Below are 15,716 nucleotides of genomic sequence, written 5' to 3' on the forward strand. Positions count from 1 at the left end.
AATATAATATAATATAATATAATATAATATAATATAATATAATATAATATAATATAATATAATATAATATAATAATTTTACTGTTTGTTTATATGTTTATATATATAAATATATATATACATATATGTACACCCAGGTGAAAAAATACTATAGTAAATACTACAGTGTTTCTGAGACATACTATAGTAAATTGTAGTATACTGTATATATTATAGTATTTACAACACTTTGTTAATGAATGCTACTGCATACTGTAATATTAATTATACTGAACTGATCAACTGTAATAAATACTGTAGTAAACTTTAGTTTTTACTACAGTAAACTGTAGTGTATTGTAGTATATAATATACCCTATAGATTAAAGAAAACTTAGTACAGTATTGGGTAAAGTAATTTGTTTATATTACTATAGTTGTTATATTAACATAAATTAATTCAAGTACTTTACTATAGTATGGTTCAAAAACACTATAGTATTTACTATAAATTACTATAGTATTTTTTCACCTGGGTATATACTACTTAAATGTAACAAATAATATCTTATGTCTCTTTGATTGATAGACAGATGCTATATATGCATATAATAATTATAATTTAAGTGTTTGTTTATTTCCAGAACAGAATGACTCCATAACGACAATTTATGATAGTCTAATTATATCAGGATGTTCCTCCTTGATGAAGTCACTATACTTTCAATCTCCAAGTTTTCAGACAGTTTTACTGCAGAGAATTTCATTAATAAAGGACTCAGGCTTGCCATCTCCAGTAGGAAAGCTCACTGCTCTATTTTTATCGCGGTAAAGCTCTTCGCGGTGGCCCGTCAGATAGTTCAGAGAGGGTTCGACTCTGTGTCAGACTAAGGTTCGACATTCCTTGTCCGGACAGCAGGTATAAAGCTCCATCATGAATGAGTGAGGACAGAACGCTTCTGTCGCATCTTTGGAGACGCACAAGGACCATCACCTTCACCATGAGTCACAGCCCAGAAAGGATGTCATCTTACCGCCGTCACTTTGAGGGTGGCCTGTCCTCGTCTTCCACTCTCCAGGTGCGGGTGTCCAGCCCTTCGCCCACCCGCGGGGCCGCTCGCCACCGCTCCGCCAGTTACACCCGCAGCGGCACTATGGGGCGCAGGACCCTCTCCGGATCCCGCAAATCACGCATGACCAGGTAAGTGGCCTGTAGAGAATCTAATTAAAATGTGTCAAAGATTTTGTTTGCATATCGCATAGTTGTGCTTGGAGTCAATATTTTACTTGTGATAAGGCAATGAAACATGCCAAATTGTGGCGACATAACGTTTGGCCAGGCTGTCATACACAAAATAAATATGAACACATGCAAAAACGAGGACCAACTTAAAAATGCTGGGTTAAAAACAACCCAAGTTGAGATAAATATGGACAAACCCAGCAAGTTGGGTTAAAGGGTTAAAGCACCTATTATGCCCTCTTTCACAAGATGTAGCCTAATATAAGTCTCTGGTCTGGTCAAGTTTCAGCTTAAAATACCCCACAGATTTGCCCCTATTTTGGGGTCAGCAAAAACATGCCTTTTACTATATTAATATATTGCTAGCAAAAAAAAAAATAATCCAAAATTGGTTGAAGAAAATGGCTGGGTGAAAACAGCCCAATCCCTGGGTTTGTCCATATTTAACCCAGCATTTTTTAGAAATAACTGATTATGTTGTAGTAAATGAATGCTTATTCCTGTGAGCTTTTGTTTTTCAATGCTTTTTTTTTTTTTTTTTGCATAGTAAAATAAAACCTGTAGCTAGTTTGCCTTTTTTGCCAAACAATACCATAACCAATACAATACCTTAACCAAGTTTAGTGTTTTGTTCTTCCCTCATTTTTAAAATATTTTAATGTGTAGGCTACAAAATATTTTCCTCACATTTTGATGGTTTAATTGTACTTGTAGGGTCATAAAAAACAATTATCCCCTTGACATCACCTTTTTTTCACTATAATATAATATAATATAATATAATATAATATAATATAATATAATATAATATAACAATGTAATATAATGTCATATAAATCATAATATAATATAATATAATATAATATAATATAATATAATCATTAACTAAAACCAAAACCACAAAAAAAGAATTACTTGAACCTTTATTACTTTATTTTATCAAATAGCTTGTATTTTGTATTATTAATTTTTTCAAAATCTAAAATAATAAATGTTATAAATGTATATTGTTTTTCCCTCTGCAGCAGTGTTAGCATGGGAACGCTGTGTCTGGGCATGGGTTTTGGGGTTGCAGGAGGTGCTGTGGATCTGGATGCTGCCGCAGCTGAGAACCAGGCTTTCCTCAGCACACGCACCAGTGAGAGAAAGGAGATGGTTGCCCTGAACGACCGCCTGGCTGTATACATTGAGAAAGTAAGACACTTTACACTATACTCACTCTTTTGGTTTCTCTATGGTGCCCATTTTAAACACAGCCCTGTGAGTTTTGGTGTGGCTGTTGCAGGTACGTTCTCTGGAGCAGAGCAACAAGCTACTGGAGACAGAAATTGATGCCATCAAGGGTCACTATGTGAAGCCGTCCGGCCTGCGTTTGCTCTATGAGGAGCAGCTGAGGGAGCTGAGGAGGATTGCTGACCAGATGAAAGTCCAGCGGGTGAGAGATGGACAATCATGCCTTACTAACTTACACATGTACACCATAACTCTCACTCATCTCTAGCAACGATCGACATGATAATTGCCTCTGTGCCCTTGTAGGACCTGGCAGTAGCAGCAAAGGATGCCATGGCAGGTCAGCTGGAAATGCTGAAGGTCAAATACGAGGAAGCTTTGGAGGCCAGAAAGAAGGCAGAGCTTGAGATCGAAGCCTTCAGACCGGTAAGTTCCAACTAAATACAGAAAGTCTAACATCACTTGGATTTACATGATGATAATTTCCAAACTCCCTCTGTCTACTAGGATGTGGATGCAGCCACATCTGCCCGAATTGCCTTGGAAAAACGACTGGAAAACCTAGAAGTGGAGCTTGAGTTCCTACAGAGGATTCACAAAAAGGTTCAGTCTATTCACATATTATTATGCAATCTGCCTCACAGTACAGATTTCTAAATTTAATTGTAATTTGATTGTAATTGAATCAATAAAGTTGAAATTGCCTTCAATCACTTGGTTTAACAGTACATAATTGAATTTATTTTCTGACAAATGTTTTGATTCATCAACTTTTTCTGTATGTCAGGAAATCGAGGAGTTGATGGCTCAGATTTATGGATCTGTGGCTAAGGTGGATGTGGCTTTCTCTTTGCCCGATCTGGCCTCCGCTCTCAAACAGATCCAGGCTCAATATGACAGCATCGCCGCCCAAAACCTGCAGGTAATCAGGACAGGCAGCAAATAAACCTCATCATCCCTGATACTGACCTTCGGCGCTCACTTCTGCTCATGTTTTTCCCGGTGTTCACTAGGAAATGGACGCCTGGTACAAATCGAAGTTCCAAGATCTAAACAAAGCAACATCACGGCACATGGAAACAGCGAGGAGCGTCAGAGAAGAAATCACAGCTTCTAAGAGAGAGGTGTGGGAAATGGTGTTTTCCTCTCCTGTGCCTCATATAACGAAAACACCAAACTGTACGGCCTTATAATTTAATGCGTATGTGTTTGCAGATCCAGAATAAACAGAGAGAACTGGATGCTCTTAAAAACAGGAATGAAGCACTGCTGCTCCAGATCAAAGAAGCCCAGGAGAAATACAAGCAGGAGGAGGAGGAGCTACTGGTAAAGACATGCCCCCTTCAATGTAAAGAGAATGTCACAGTGGCTGCGTCTGAAATAATATACTCTCTAAAATAGGCAGTTTTGGGGAAATTAATTTTAAAAGTAATGCATTACAATATTGTGTTACTCCCTGAATAGTAACTAATTGCATTACTTACTTACTTTTTATGGAAAGTAATGTGTTAAATTGCTTTTGTGCTACTTTTTCTCATCTGGTCTTTTTATAACAAGAAAAAAGTTCTATTTTTGGTAAATTTAAAGGTATAAGTAATCCGTTACTTTACTAGTTACTTAAAAAAGTAATCTGATTACGTTACTCGTGTTACTTGTAATGCACTACCCCCAACACTTAAAATAGGTACTTCTTTTAAATAAGTAATTACTTTGCAACCGTTAAAAAAGTATGTTCTATATAACATTAATGTATGTAGTATGAATGAAGTCCAGACGTACCACATTCGTAATGTTGCAATTGTCATGTGACCAACCAGCATCAGTTGTGCCGCTTCATTGCCATTCGCAAATCCTCTCCAGCCTCATGGTATTGTAAAGTGTCCATCAGCTGCGCACTTAAGTAGTAGTTAGTCATCCAGGTCCTTTTTGCTTACTGTGAATTCAGACATACTACTCTGTTTTTCACCTACTTAAAAATGAATGTTCTTTATTGTCATTGATGGTTCCATGAAGAACCTTTAACATCCATGGAAACTTTCCATTGGTTCTTCTAGTGGAAAAAGGTTCTTAAGATCAATAAAATGTTCTAAAAAAAAAAAAAAAAAAAAGGTTCTTATAAGAACTGTTCACTGAAAGGTTCTTTGAGGAACCAAAAATGGTTCTTCTGTGGCATCACTGCAAAAAAACTTTTGTTTTTAGGAGTGTATATTATAGGGAAGGGAAGTGTGTAATTTTGGATGAAGCCAGTCAAACTTATAAACTTAAAAGTCTTGGAGCGCAGAATATCATTGAGACATCATTGATATCACAGGGCCATCAAGCAACCACTCTCCAAACTCTAGCACCCACCCAAAATGCTTTAAGAACCACATAGCAACATGCTAAAATCCCTTAGAACATCTTTGCACAAGCAAGCTACACTCACAAAACCAAGTTAATTTAAAGATCTCACTAATTCATGTGTCATAGATCCGTATAGAGACTCTGAAGGGGGAACTGAAATCTATTAAGGGGAAGATTGCGCTGCTGCTGAGAGAATATCAGGATCTGCTCAACATTAAGATGTCGCTGGAGATTGAAATCACCACATACAGGTACTGCAGTTCTGCCATTACACCTTGAATGAGCAATTCAGTGAATCCAGAAGTTAGAATCACCCTGGTTCCCATGAAAAAAAAAAAACATTTTTCCATTGGCTTTTGGATTTGACCAACAAGAGTTTATGATTCTTACATGTTTTGTTTATCATGATAAGAACTAACAAAACATTTATGAGTCTGAGCACCACTGTCCTATATAGAAGTTCCCTACTGAACCTTTTTCCTGTGACTGTGGCTCTGCAGGAAGCTGATAGAGGGAGAAGACAGTCGATTATCCAGCATGGTGGACGGTCTGTCTCTCTTGAGCGTGAGCGCAGGAATGGTCAGCAGTGTTTCTGGGGCAGCACTCAGCTCGACAGGAGCCCACAGTCAAGGGGTCACTGCAGCGGTGAGCTCAGCCGCCTCAGAGAAGATGGTCTCCAGCAGCTCAATAGTCAACCACAACCATCACGAGTCTGTGGAGGAGTTCAGCCATGAAGAGGCTGTGGAGATGACGGAGAGGAAGACGGTCCGCATTAGGTACAAGTAAACCGCTCTACTATAATATCACAAAAAAGTTAAAAGGCAATAAAAAAAAATGTAAATGTTTCTTGATGTTGTTCCAGAAGCTAATGCCCAATTTTCTTTGGTTGCAGAACAGTTAAGACAGATGAGGACACAATTCAAAGGGACACAGAAGAACGCACCATCACCATCTCTGGCGCCGCAGATGAGAACGATTGAATGAAACCCTTGCATTAGAGTCATGAGGCCTCGTCCCAAACCTCCAAAGTTCATAAGTTATGTGCACGTTCTGCCATCATCCTTTACTACCTACTTTGTGCGGACTAATCTGCTATTACAGCATGTATTAAGCATTTAACTGTGTGTTATCTGATTCATCAATACAAATAAAGCTTGATTGCACAGCATTTGTTTTTCCAAATGTTTTAGTACAGTTGTACTGTGTCCGAAGAGCTTATATGGCACACAAAGAGAATCAATTCTGTAATATGGAAAGAAAAGTAGAGACTTTTTACAGCATGTCAAAGAAACTGCCAAAATGATGGTGCTAAAATATTTAATTTTCTAAGAATTAGAGCTGAAAACAGTCTAAAATCACATGATGCTATACAGTCCAGTATGCCTTACAGTTTAGAGATGATTCACCTGAACTGTATTTTAATTAGTAAATAAGGCTTTTATTGGAGAGCTGCCTTGTGTTGATTGCACATACACTACCTTTCAAAAGTTTAGGGTTAGTATTATTTTTTTCAGAGAAAATATTTTTATTCAGCAAGGATGCATTTAATTGATCGGAAGTTACAAAAAGACTTTTACATTGCAAAAGATTTCCATTTCAAACCAACACTTTTCTTTCGAACTTTCCATTCATCAAAGATTCCCTAAAAAAAATTATATTTTCCACAAAAATACGAAGCAGCACAACGGTTTTCAACATTGATAATAATAAGAAATATTTCTTGAGCAGCAAATCAGCATATTAGAATGATTTCTGAAGGATCATGTGACATTGAAGACTGGAGTAATGATGCTGAAAACTCAGCTTTGTCATCACTAGGAGAAATTATTTATAAAATATATTCAAATAAAAAAAAAAGGTTATTATAATTTGACATAGAATTTCAGAATTATTGTATTTTTTTAATCCAATAAATTCAGCCTTGGTGAGACTTCTTTCAAAAACATTAAAAAAACCTTACCAAGACCAAACTTTTGAACAGTAGTGCAATTGCCATTTCTTCCTCTATTATCAAGATGGCAGGTAAATTGAAAAGATTTGGCAAAACTGAAAAATGCATTTTATACATAGTTTTTGTCTGATGAAATGCGTGCAAAGAAATATTCTCATGGATCATGGTTTAACATTCCCACATAATCATACACTTCCATTTATAAAGATTGTTGGTCATTCATACAGTACAGTAAACTATTAACGTTTGTCATTTTCCAAAACATTTGTTAGTGCCACAAAAAATATAGTTTACAGTATTTGACATAACATGATTTGATTGCATGGATTCACATTGACTGCATGCATGAATGTGTGTGTGATTAGCGTAAAGGTTTAGGCTCATCTCCGACTCCTCCAGCGAGACGATACACAGCCAAGCTGACCTCATGAGCCAGATTATCAGCACTTTCCTGCAAATAAAAATAAACACATAAAAAGAGACCAAGCCTCTTCTCATTAACTAATGATTGGCCGACTATTAAGCAGCCCTCTAATGATATTCAAGGGAAAGTGCGCACAGTGACACCAGTAGTGTGTGTGTACCTGTGTGTCAGCCTCAGCATACACCCGGACCACATCTTCGGTTCCAGATGGTCTGACGAAGGACCGAGCGTTTTTGTACTTCTTGACAAGCGAGTCGATGGCCTCCTGCAGACCCTCTGGAGTCACGGCCTTCCTCTCTGCGTCTGTCGTATTTATGACACGCCTGTCTGACACCTGCAGAGTACAGCAGTTAAAACACACATACGCTTACTCTCAAACCTCACAACCACACACAAGTACACACCGTGACTTTAAGTTGGCGGTTGGGCAGGTCTGTGTAAATTGCGTCCCAGTCTTGTACAGACATCCCTCTGATGGCCAACACAGCTTCAATCACTAGCATATCTGAGATAGCGTCTCCAACAGTCTGCGGAAGAGAGTGAGGGAAAATTCACCCAAAAATGAAAATTATCCCATGATTTACTCACCCTCAAGCCATCCTAGGTGTATATATTTAAAAATATCCTGGCTTTACCAAGCTTTATAATGGTAGTGAATGGAGGGTGAGATTTTGAAGCCCCAAAAAATGCATCCATCCATCATAAAAATAATCCCTACAGCTCCAGGCGGTTAATAAAGGTCTGGGATGGCTTGTGGGTTAGTAAATCATGGGATAATTTTCATTTTTGGGAGAACTATCCCTTTAAGTAAAGAGAATTTCATCTAATTTTATATCTATAAGGCATCTGATGATATAGTTTAATGGTGTATGTTTTTATACCTGGTTGATCAGATTGATTGTGTTCTCCAGGATTTTTACCGCACGTTTTCTCTCATCATTGGTGTTCTGGTCTTTCACCAGCTCCAAAATCTGTTTCTGTGCTGCTTTGCTGAACAAGACCTGAAACATATCAGCAAAAAAAAAAAAAAAAAAAAACACTAGTAAAAACCATCAAAACACACACACACACAATAATCACCCACTTTAAAGGTGCCCTAGATTCAAAAATTGAATTTACCTCAGCATAGTTAAATAACAAGAGTTCAGTACATGGAAATGACATACAGTGAGTCTCAAACTCCATTGCTTCCTCCTTCTTATATAAATCTCATTTGTTTAAAAGACCTCCGAAGAACAGGCGAATCTCAACATAACACTGACTGTTACGTAACAGTCGGGATCATTAATATGTACGCCCCCAATATTTGCATATGCCAGCCCATGTTCCCAACATTATGAAAGCAGGACGTCTGGATCTGTGCACAGCTGAATCAACAGACTAGGTAAGCAAGCAAGGACAAAAGTGGAAAATGGCAGATGGAGCAATGGTAACTGACATGATTCATGATAACATGATATTTTTAGTGATATTTGTAAATTGTCTTTCTAAATGTTTCATTAGCATGTTGCTAATGTACTGTTAAATGTGGTTAAAGTTACCATTGTTTCTTACTGTATTCACGGAGACAAGAGCCCTCGCTATTTTCATTTTTAAACACTTGCAGTCTGTATAATTCATAAACACAACTTCATTCTTTATAAATCTCTCCAACAGTGTAGCATTAGCCGTTAGCCACGGAGCACAGCCTCAAACTCATTCAGAATCAATGTAAACATCAGATTAAACACTGTACTTACGCGATTAGACATGCTGCATGATGAACACTTTGTAAAGATCCATTTTGAGGGTTATATTAGCTGTTTGAACTTTTTTATGTTGTTTAAGGCAAGCGCGAGCTCTTGGGGCATGGAGCATGAGATTTAAAGGGCCACACACCCTGAATCGGCTAATTTCTAACTATGCCCCAAATACGCAGTTAAAAAAATGAATTTAAAAAAATCTATGGGGTATTTTGAGCTGAAACTTCACAGACACATTCAGGGGACACGTTAGACTTATATTACATCTTTTTAAAAAAAGTTCTAGGGTACCTTTAAAGAGGACCTATTATGCACTTTTATAAGGTTTTCGTGCTTGAATGTTCAAAAAACACCATATTTATCACATATTTGACATTGCAGAAGCCCTTACTCCTTCTTCCAAAAAGTGCAATGCACTCTGAATGGTTGGTTGGACCAGTGTGTTGTAATTATTTTGCAGTGAACTCACAGTTCCATGTCCATTGGCCTCAAAATACACTCCAATATCATATTCCTGCGCCGCATGATGTAGGTGCTTCACTCCTGTTTTCGTACAGCATACTGTGACCTGTGGAGAGTTCAAAGGTCACCTTAACATCTCATAAACACTGAGTTTAAGCATAAATAGAAGAGTACTATAGTAACAGGACATATTTCGAAGAACATCACCTTCATGACGTCCTCCAAGTAGCGGGTTGAGCTCCCATTAGCATATGCTGTCTGAACAACAGCAATCTGTAAATTCAACCCAGCCTGAACACACACACACACACAGATAAAATGTATGTCCGAATTTAAATTTAGAAGTGATATTTTCATTCAAGACCGTATTCGTGTGTGTAGAACCTGTGTGAGCAGCTCTTTGAGATATGTGCTGATGAGAGTAGCGATCTTGTCTCCGTCCAGGAGATGGAAACGGCCCTTACAGTCGGTGTAATAGTAAACAATGCGATCGGCATCGCCATCGAACGAGCAGCAGCGTTCACCTGCTGCCATACACACACCTGGAGAGAAAAAAAAATGGGGGATTTCTGTATGAACAGATAATTTACTGTTTTCAAGGCATCTCTCATTATATTGTATAAGAAACTCTGTCTCGGATTATACAAACACAAATATTTCATAATCTTTTCATCTCATATGAAAGGGTTTTTTCCCAGCTGGGATCAGAGGTGCTTTATTCTCATGGGATGTTCAAAGAACAATGTATTTTCAGTTCTGACAGACCTTGAGGAGCTTTCTGCTGGACTTTGACGTAATCTGCTCCACACAAGTGGTTGAGTTTCCCGCTGCTGCCATCATTTGAAAGCACGACCTGCAGTTCAGAGCGTAGAAACGGCTCCATTTCTCTCATCTTCAAAGCACCGATGCCATTGGCTCCATCCACCAGAAGCTTCTTCTGATCATCGGTGCGATTGGGGGCCTTCCGAATACAAGTAGGGAATCACTTAAATTTTATTTGAAAGTGAACTGATAATTTTTTACATTTAAATTTTTTTCGAAAATGACTGATCGTTTCACTAGATAAGACCATTATTCCTCGTCTGGTATTGTTTAAAGCTCTTTGAAGATGCACTGAAACTGTCATTTTGACCTTCAACCGTTTCGAGGCCAATGAAGTCCATTATAAGGAGAATAATCCTGGAATGTTTTCATCAAAAACCTTAATTTATTTTCGACTGAAGAAAGAAAGACATGAACATCTTGGATGACATGGGGGTCAGTAAATTATCAGGAAAATTTTATTTGAAAGTGATCTAATCCTTTAATGCTAGAAATAAACAGAATCATTAAAGTGCCCCTATTTTGCTTTTTCGGATATTACCTTCCATGTAGTGTGTAATAAAGCTGTTTGTGAATGTAAATGTTTCAAAGATCAAAGCACATGATAAATAGAGTTATTGACTCCCAAAAGAAAGAAGAGATTCTTAACTGCCTGGAACAAGTCGTCAGTAATTCTAGTCTTACTTCCTGCACAAACCTACATAGGTTTGTCATAAATTTCCACAATGCCAGCCTATGGTCTTCACTGGCTGCTGGTGTAGTGACAAATTGGGTCCCCCCTGAAATCAGGTCTCCATTAGGACCCCATTGGTTCAAATTGCTTTTAATCAGTAACCTCTTTAGTGCCTGATTACAATTCCCAGTTTCAACTACGTTATAATGACCACTTATGTCTGTACAGTATTAGTTAGCTTATGTACTAGCATAGCAAACAGATAATAATTAACAGTTAATCAAGTGAATGAAATTACTTTCAATTGGTTTTATTATTCACTAATTTGCATTCTTACGCATTACATAGTAAGCTATATGCGTATTTTAAATTAACACCATTCGTTTATGCTTAGGATAATCATTAACTGACAGGTTGTAGAAACCGGATTTTGACGGAGGACCCGATTTGTCATAACACCAACGAACAACGCCTACTTTGAACCACCCTCAAACATTGTAGTTGTACTTGAGGTCTGGAAGAGTTTGGTTCATGTTGTCGACATGTCGAGAAGACACTGTTTTCTGTGCTGCCAAAGCAAATCCACTTTGCATGCACTCTCGCTCAAACTGATACGGTAAAACCGACACCACCGTTATTGTTTGTATCAATGTGTATCAAGTGCTGAGGAGGTGAAATTCAGATATGGTAATAGGTGTTTTGTTTCCGACATGCGCTATAAGCGGTAGACCAATCACAACAGACTGGGCCATCTGATGCAGAGTAGGCTCTTGGAAAGGAGACACACTGTGAGAAAAGAGGTGATGCTGCAATGTATATTATGAGAAAACTAAAGTGTTTTTTGACCTTGGGTGCATGTAAACCTATCGTAGCAGACCTCCAAAACAAAATGAGAAATCTTTATAATAGCATGATAGGGACACTATAGAGTTTGGTGATCATTCAGAAGCTTGTATGTCGCTCTTACGTTCTGCGTGAGCTGAAGGAAAGCCTGAGAGAGTTTCTGGTAGTAGCCCTCAACAGTGGGACTGCCATAGCAGCCATTTGTGTTGCAACAGCACACCATATAATGCAGCTGGGGAGTGGTGACCAGACCATAGTCTTAAAAAGAAACACACACCCATGATCAACATCAGAATAACCAACAGAGCAATTCATCAACCTTTGTACTGTCAAATCTCTGGGCAAACCAACTGTAGTTACACTCTAAAAAATAATGCAAAGGCAAGACTACTTTAACATTTTTAAAATGAGCTTCAAGCAAAGTAATGTCATTGAGTTTTGTAATAATGTAAGGAACTCATGAACACACCATGAGTTTTGCCTCCTAAACTGGAAACGCCATCCAATACAGCCTGAGAGAGACTGGCACTGCTTGGTCTAAATAAAACAATCAAAAATAAATAAACGGTAACACTTTACTTCAATACTTCAATAGCCCACTTTAGACATTCTACTAACTATAAGTAACTACATTGTCAACTAGCAGTCATTAGAGTATTAGTAGACTGTCTGCTCAATATCTGCTAACACTTTATTGTGATGGTCGCCAACAGACATTAAACTGAGAGTAACTCAGCAAGTCTACCAATTTATTCCACTAATCCTAACAGTCTATTAATGCTCTAATGAGAGTTAGTTGACTTTTAGTTGCAAAGTTACTTCTTAATATTAGAATGTCTAAAGTGGACTATCACAATAAAGTTTAACCAAATAAATCACTATTGATATATATACACAATGTATGAAACATGTGTAACCTTAAGTTAACCTTAAGTAACTTTTTTCAAGATTAAACCTAGTAGTGATGCTTATTATTATTTTAATTAAAGAACGGGTACGTATTATAAGCTAAGGCTTCAGCTAATACTTTTTTCAGTTAATAATGTATAGCTAAATGTGTATGATGGCCAAAATTAATCCTGATAATGATGATGATTATAATAAGCATGATTACTTTCAGCTGCACTAGCTATTTAAGCACATGTGAAACATCTGTTGTCAGTTTTTTGACTTGATCTACTGGCTTGGCCACTATGAAGTATACAGGTTTGATAGCTTCTCTTGTACTAAAGCTTTCAGTTGTGACAGTTGTTAACCTGCCTGCTGTGTAAACAGAAGCCAGGCTTACCTGGTGTCTTTGCCGACGTAGACACTCGCTGGTTCACTCATGCTGATGTCCTCTTTCTCAATGACATCTTTCAGTGCTTTGAGGAGAGAGTCCTGCTCGGCGTTAGCTAGCTGTGTGGCGTATCCCTCCCATACCTCTGTCACCATCTCCCCCATGGGGTCGATTAGCTTCACCCCATTGTCTTCCTGAAAAAGACGATAACATCGCAACAGTGAAAATGCATCATTGTTCTATTGATTTGGAAGTAAATGATGGGTGCATTTCTTACCTCTGGGTTATGGGAGGCAGTCACCATGACTCCAATGGTGGATTTAGTCTTTTTGGACCTCAGCGTTGCCAAAAGCCCCATGCGGAACATGATGTGGTCCAGATGTTTGGCGTTAGTGCGGAATCCAGCTGTGCCGTACTGCAACGTCAGCCCCTCCGGCTTCGGATGCAGCTTGGACTTCTGGGATACCTCCTCAAACTGAGCCATCTCTGAAAACATAGACAAAAATAACTCAATGTAAAGTTAGTTTGATTATATTATATTCTGCTTTCACATTTACAACTTTCATAACAGGATCACACACTATGATTGATATTAAACCATCATTGCATATAAGAATCATAAGCATGCGCTTCATGCATTGATGTTTGAACTATAAACATGAAAAATGTTTTTTTTTTTTTTTTTTTTTTTAAACAATACAGTTTGTGATTTAAAGTGCACATACCTCCATTAAAAACTGTAATAATCAAACCAATAATCAATTTATTAGCAGCAAGTTCCAAGTAATTTATCCCAGCAATATAAATTAACTGAACGATAAAATATGCACATTAACAGATGTAAACAAAACCATAATGACATTATTACAGTTGTTAAATTATTCAAAACAACTTAATTCAATCTAAAATGAATGAATGAATCTTCTAATCACACAACTGCAACACATTATCCAGGCTTGCAAACGAAAATAAGACACACGCTAACTAATTATAATAGTTCTTAATATTTAAATGGGTTGTTTACCATTAAATCAGTTAAATATGATGACAGTTGATGAAGTTTACACTCACTCTGCTGTTTCTGCGGCTGAAGAGCTTGCGCAGAACTTCCTACTTCCCTGATTACGTGGCTACAGTGACGTTCGTCGCCACGCCCCTCTCCTGACGTAAACAGGAACTTTTTGCATATTTTAACCAAATCGGATCAAAGTCAATCTGTAATAATTATATTAAAAGCTTGCAGTATGTGTTAATTGAGAATGTTCATTGTTATTCCTGAATACTGAGTTTGATCATAATAATAGTATTTCTAAATGAGAGTTCCAATAAATAATAAATACATTAAAATATATTATATTATTAATTAATTATATGATATTTAATATTATGTAAATATTTTGTTAATATGTAAATATAATCATGTTTCATTAAATATATTCAGCTCTAGATTTTTGTTTTGTTTTTTGGAGTTCATTATCAGCTGTGCAAACATGTTGCTGCAGATGTAACTTTGTTTCCATTTCAGCATTGGGTAAACAGCTTCTCAAATGCCTCTGCGCTGTTTATGTCTGTCTCTTATTAGGATGATGCCTGCTGCCACATGTACAAAAGAACATAAGAGAGGCCCTTCATGGTTTAACACACATGTCCGACATCTGACGGAATGAAGCAGACAGCCAGACACAGAACCAGGAGAGGGAAAATTGGCGGCGCCTGGCCAAATACCAGTTTACTGTTAAGCTCCCCCTCAGTGAATACTGACCCCTCACACACACAAACTAAGACTCTATAGCATGCTCTGAAAGGACTTTCTGTAATCTGTTTGGTAGACTTAACAAAATCAGCTCTTGGATACTTTGTGCATTCACTGTAATCATTTTTTGTTTTTGTTTTTTATGTTGATGTTGACAAGAATTGTGAACTTTGCAGCTGCTTCAACAAGAAGAGGAGGTCCTCATGGTAGATTCCTGCGTCCCGCTGTGCACACACTGTACATACGGAGAACAATGGCACATGGCTTTTTCCCATCTAAAAGGCTTTAATTACTCGTGTTGATGAATCTGGGGAAGACTGCTGGCTTTGTTTCTTGCCTGAGCTCTGAACTGGATGGTCAGTTTCCAGGGTTACTCTGCATGAAAAGAGGTGCAAAACAAGCGGCATAGAGAGCAAATGAGAAAAGTACACTGGTCTTACTTCTTAGATTCATTACCTCTGATTCTGACTGGTGAGTAGAAAAAATGATTGATAGGTCTCAAATTTTACATAAATGAAGATTTGCATTTGTATTTGAAATATTTACTAGTGTCTTTAGTAGATTGGTATCACTCTGAAAATCTGCAAATGTTTCTTGTTGTGTTAACACTTCATTTTGATGGTCAACTTTAGACAAAATAAATTTGCAACTACATGTCAGCTAATTCTTATATAGAGTATTAGTAGTGACTTTATTGTGATGATCCCCAACATAAATTCTAATGACTATAAGTAACTTTGCAAGTACAAAGTACAACTTTTTTTACTAACCCAAACTCTAACAACTAACAGTCAACTACAGTCTACTAATATTTTAACCCTCATGCACTGTTCGATTTCTGGTCACAGCCTGTATGGTCCAGGTCAAATTGACCCTAAGTGGATTCAATACAATTCCCCAAAAACTGACCCACAAACAGCAAGATTGTATAAAATTTCAGTATGCACATTTCACAACACATAAGTGTGTT

General features: G+C 37.5%; 2 protein-coding genes across 3 annotated transcripts; one reads left to right on the forward strand and one right to left on the reverse strand.

The window, feature by feature from the left end:
• Nucleotides 1-979: 979 nt before the first annotated feature.
• On the forward strand, nt 980-5,777 carry ngs (notochord granular surface). The gene is made up of 11 exons (XM_067390926.1): nt 980-1,179; nt 2,247-2,415; nt 2,507-2,656; nt 2,761-2,880; nt 2,962-3,057; nt 3,242-3,376; nt 3,468-3,578; nt 3,670-3,780; nt 4,924-5,048; nt 5,298-5,573; nt 5,690-5,777. Exons 1-11 carry the CDS (start codon nt 980-982, stop codon nt 5,775-5,777), a joined length of 1,581 nt encoding a protein of 526 aa, XP_067247027.1.
• A 329-nt stretch (nt 5,778-6,106) lies between these two features.
• Nucleotides 6,107-14,134, reverse strand: pgm3 (phosphoglucomutase 3). Of its 2 annotated transcripts, none has more exons than XM_067390927.1 (13): nt 14,018-14,134; nt 13,271-13,479; nt 13,003-13,187; nt 12,184-12,251; nt 11,839-11,972; nt 10,142-10,337; nt 9,761-9,918; nt 9,584-9,667; nt 9,384-9,482; nt 8,054-8,173; nt 7,577-7,699; nt 7,333-7,506; nt 6,107-7,199 (listed from the first exon to the last, which is right to left on the reverse strand). In XM_067390927.1, the coding sequence occupies exons 2-13, from the start codon at nt 13,475-13,477 to the stop codon at nt 7,110-7,112; spliced, it is 1,638 nt and encodes a 545-aa protein (XP_067247028.1). In that variant the 5' UTR covers nt 13,478-13,479; nt 14,018-14,134; the 3' UTR covers nt 6,107-7,109. The 2 variants fall into 2 exon arrangements, with proteins under 2 accessions (XP_067247028.1, XP_067247029.1); XM_067390928.1 differs by having other exon boundaries at nt 14,065-14,114.
• Between the last annotated feature and the right edge of the window lie 1,582 nt (nt 14,135-15,716).

This window comes from Chanodichthys erythropterus, chromosome 8 (assembly GCF_024489055.1).
Source record: "Chanodichthys erythropterus isolate Z2021 chromosome 8, ASM2448905v1, whole genome shotgun sequence".
Lineage (NCBI taxonomy): Eukaryota > Metazoa > Chordata > Actinopteri > Cypriniformes > Xenocyprididae > Chanodichthys > Chanodichthys erythropterus.

What these genes read in the sequence shown, in the direction of transcription:
- ngs (XM_067390926.1), top strand. Translation starts at nt 980, where the DNA reads ATGAGTCACAGCCCAGAAAGGATGTCATCTTACCGCCGTCACTTTGAG. An exon ending in CGCAAATCACGCATGACCAG is followed by an intron (nt 1,180 to 2,246) that starts GTAAGTGGCCTG and finishes TTCCCTCTGCAG; the next exon opens with CAGTGTTAGCATGGGAACGC. An exon ending in AGGAGGAGGAGGAGCTACTG is followed by an intron (nt 3,781 to 4,923) that starts GTAAAGACATGC and finishes CATGTGTCATAG; the next exon opens with ATCCGTATAGAGACTCTGAA.
- pgm3 (XM_067390927.1), bottom strand. Translation starts at nt 13,477, where the DNA reads ATGGCTCAGTTTGAGGAGGTATCCCAGAAGTCCAAGCTGCATCCGAAG. An exon ending in TTTAGGAGGCAAAACTCATG is followed by an intron (nt 11,973 to 12,183) that starts GTGTGTTCATGA and finishes TTTCTTTTTAAG; the next exon opens with ACTATGGTCTGGTCACCACT. An exon ending in TCAAAGAGCTGCTCACACAG is followed by an intron (nt 9,668 to 9,760) that starts GTTCTACACACA and finishes GTGTGTGTTCAG; the next exon opens with GCTGGGTTGAATTTACAGAT.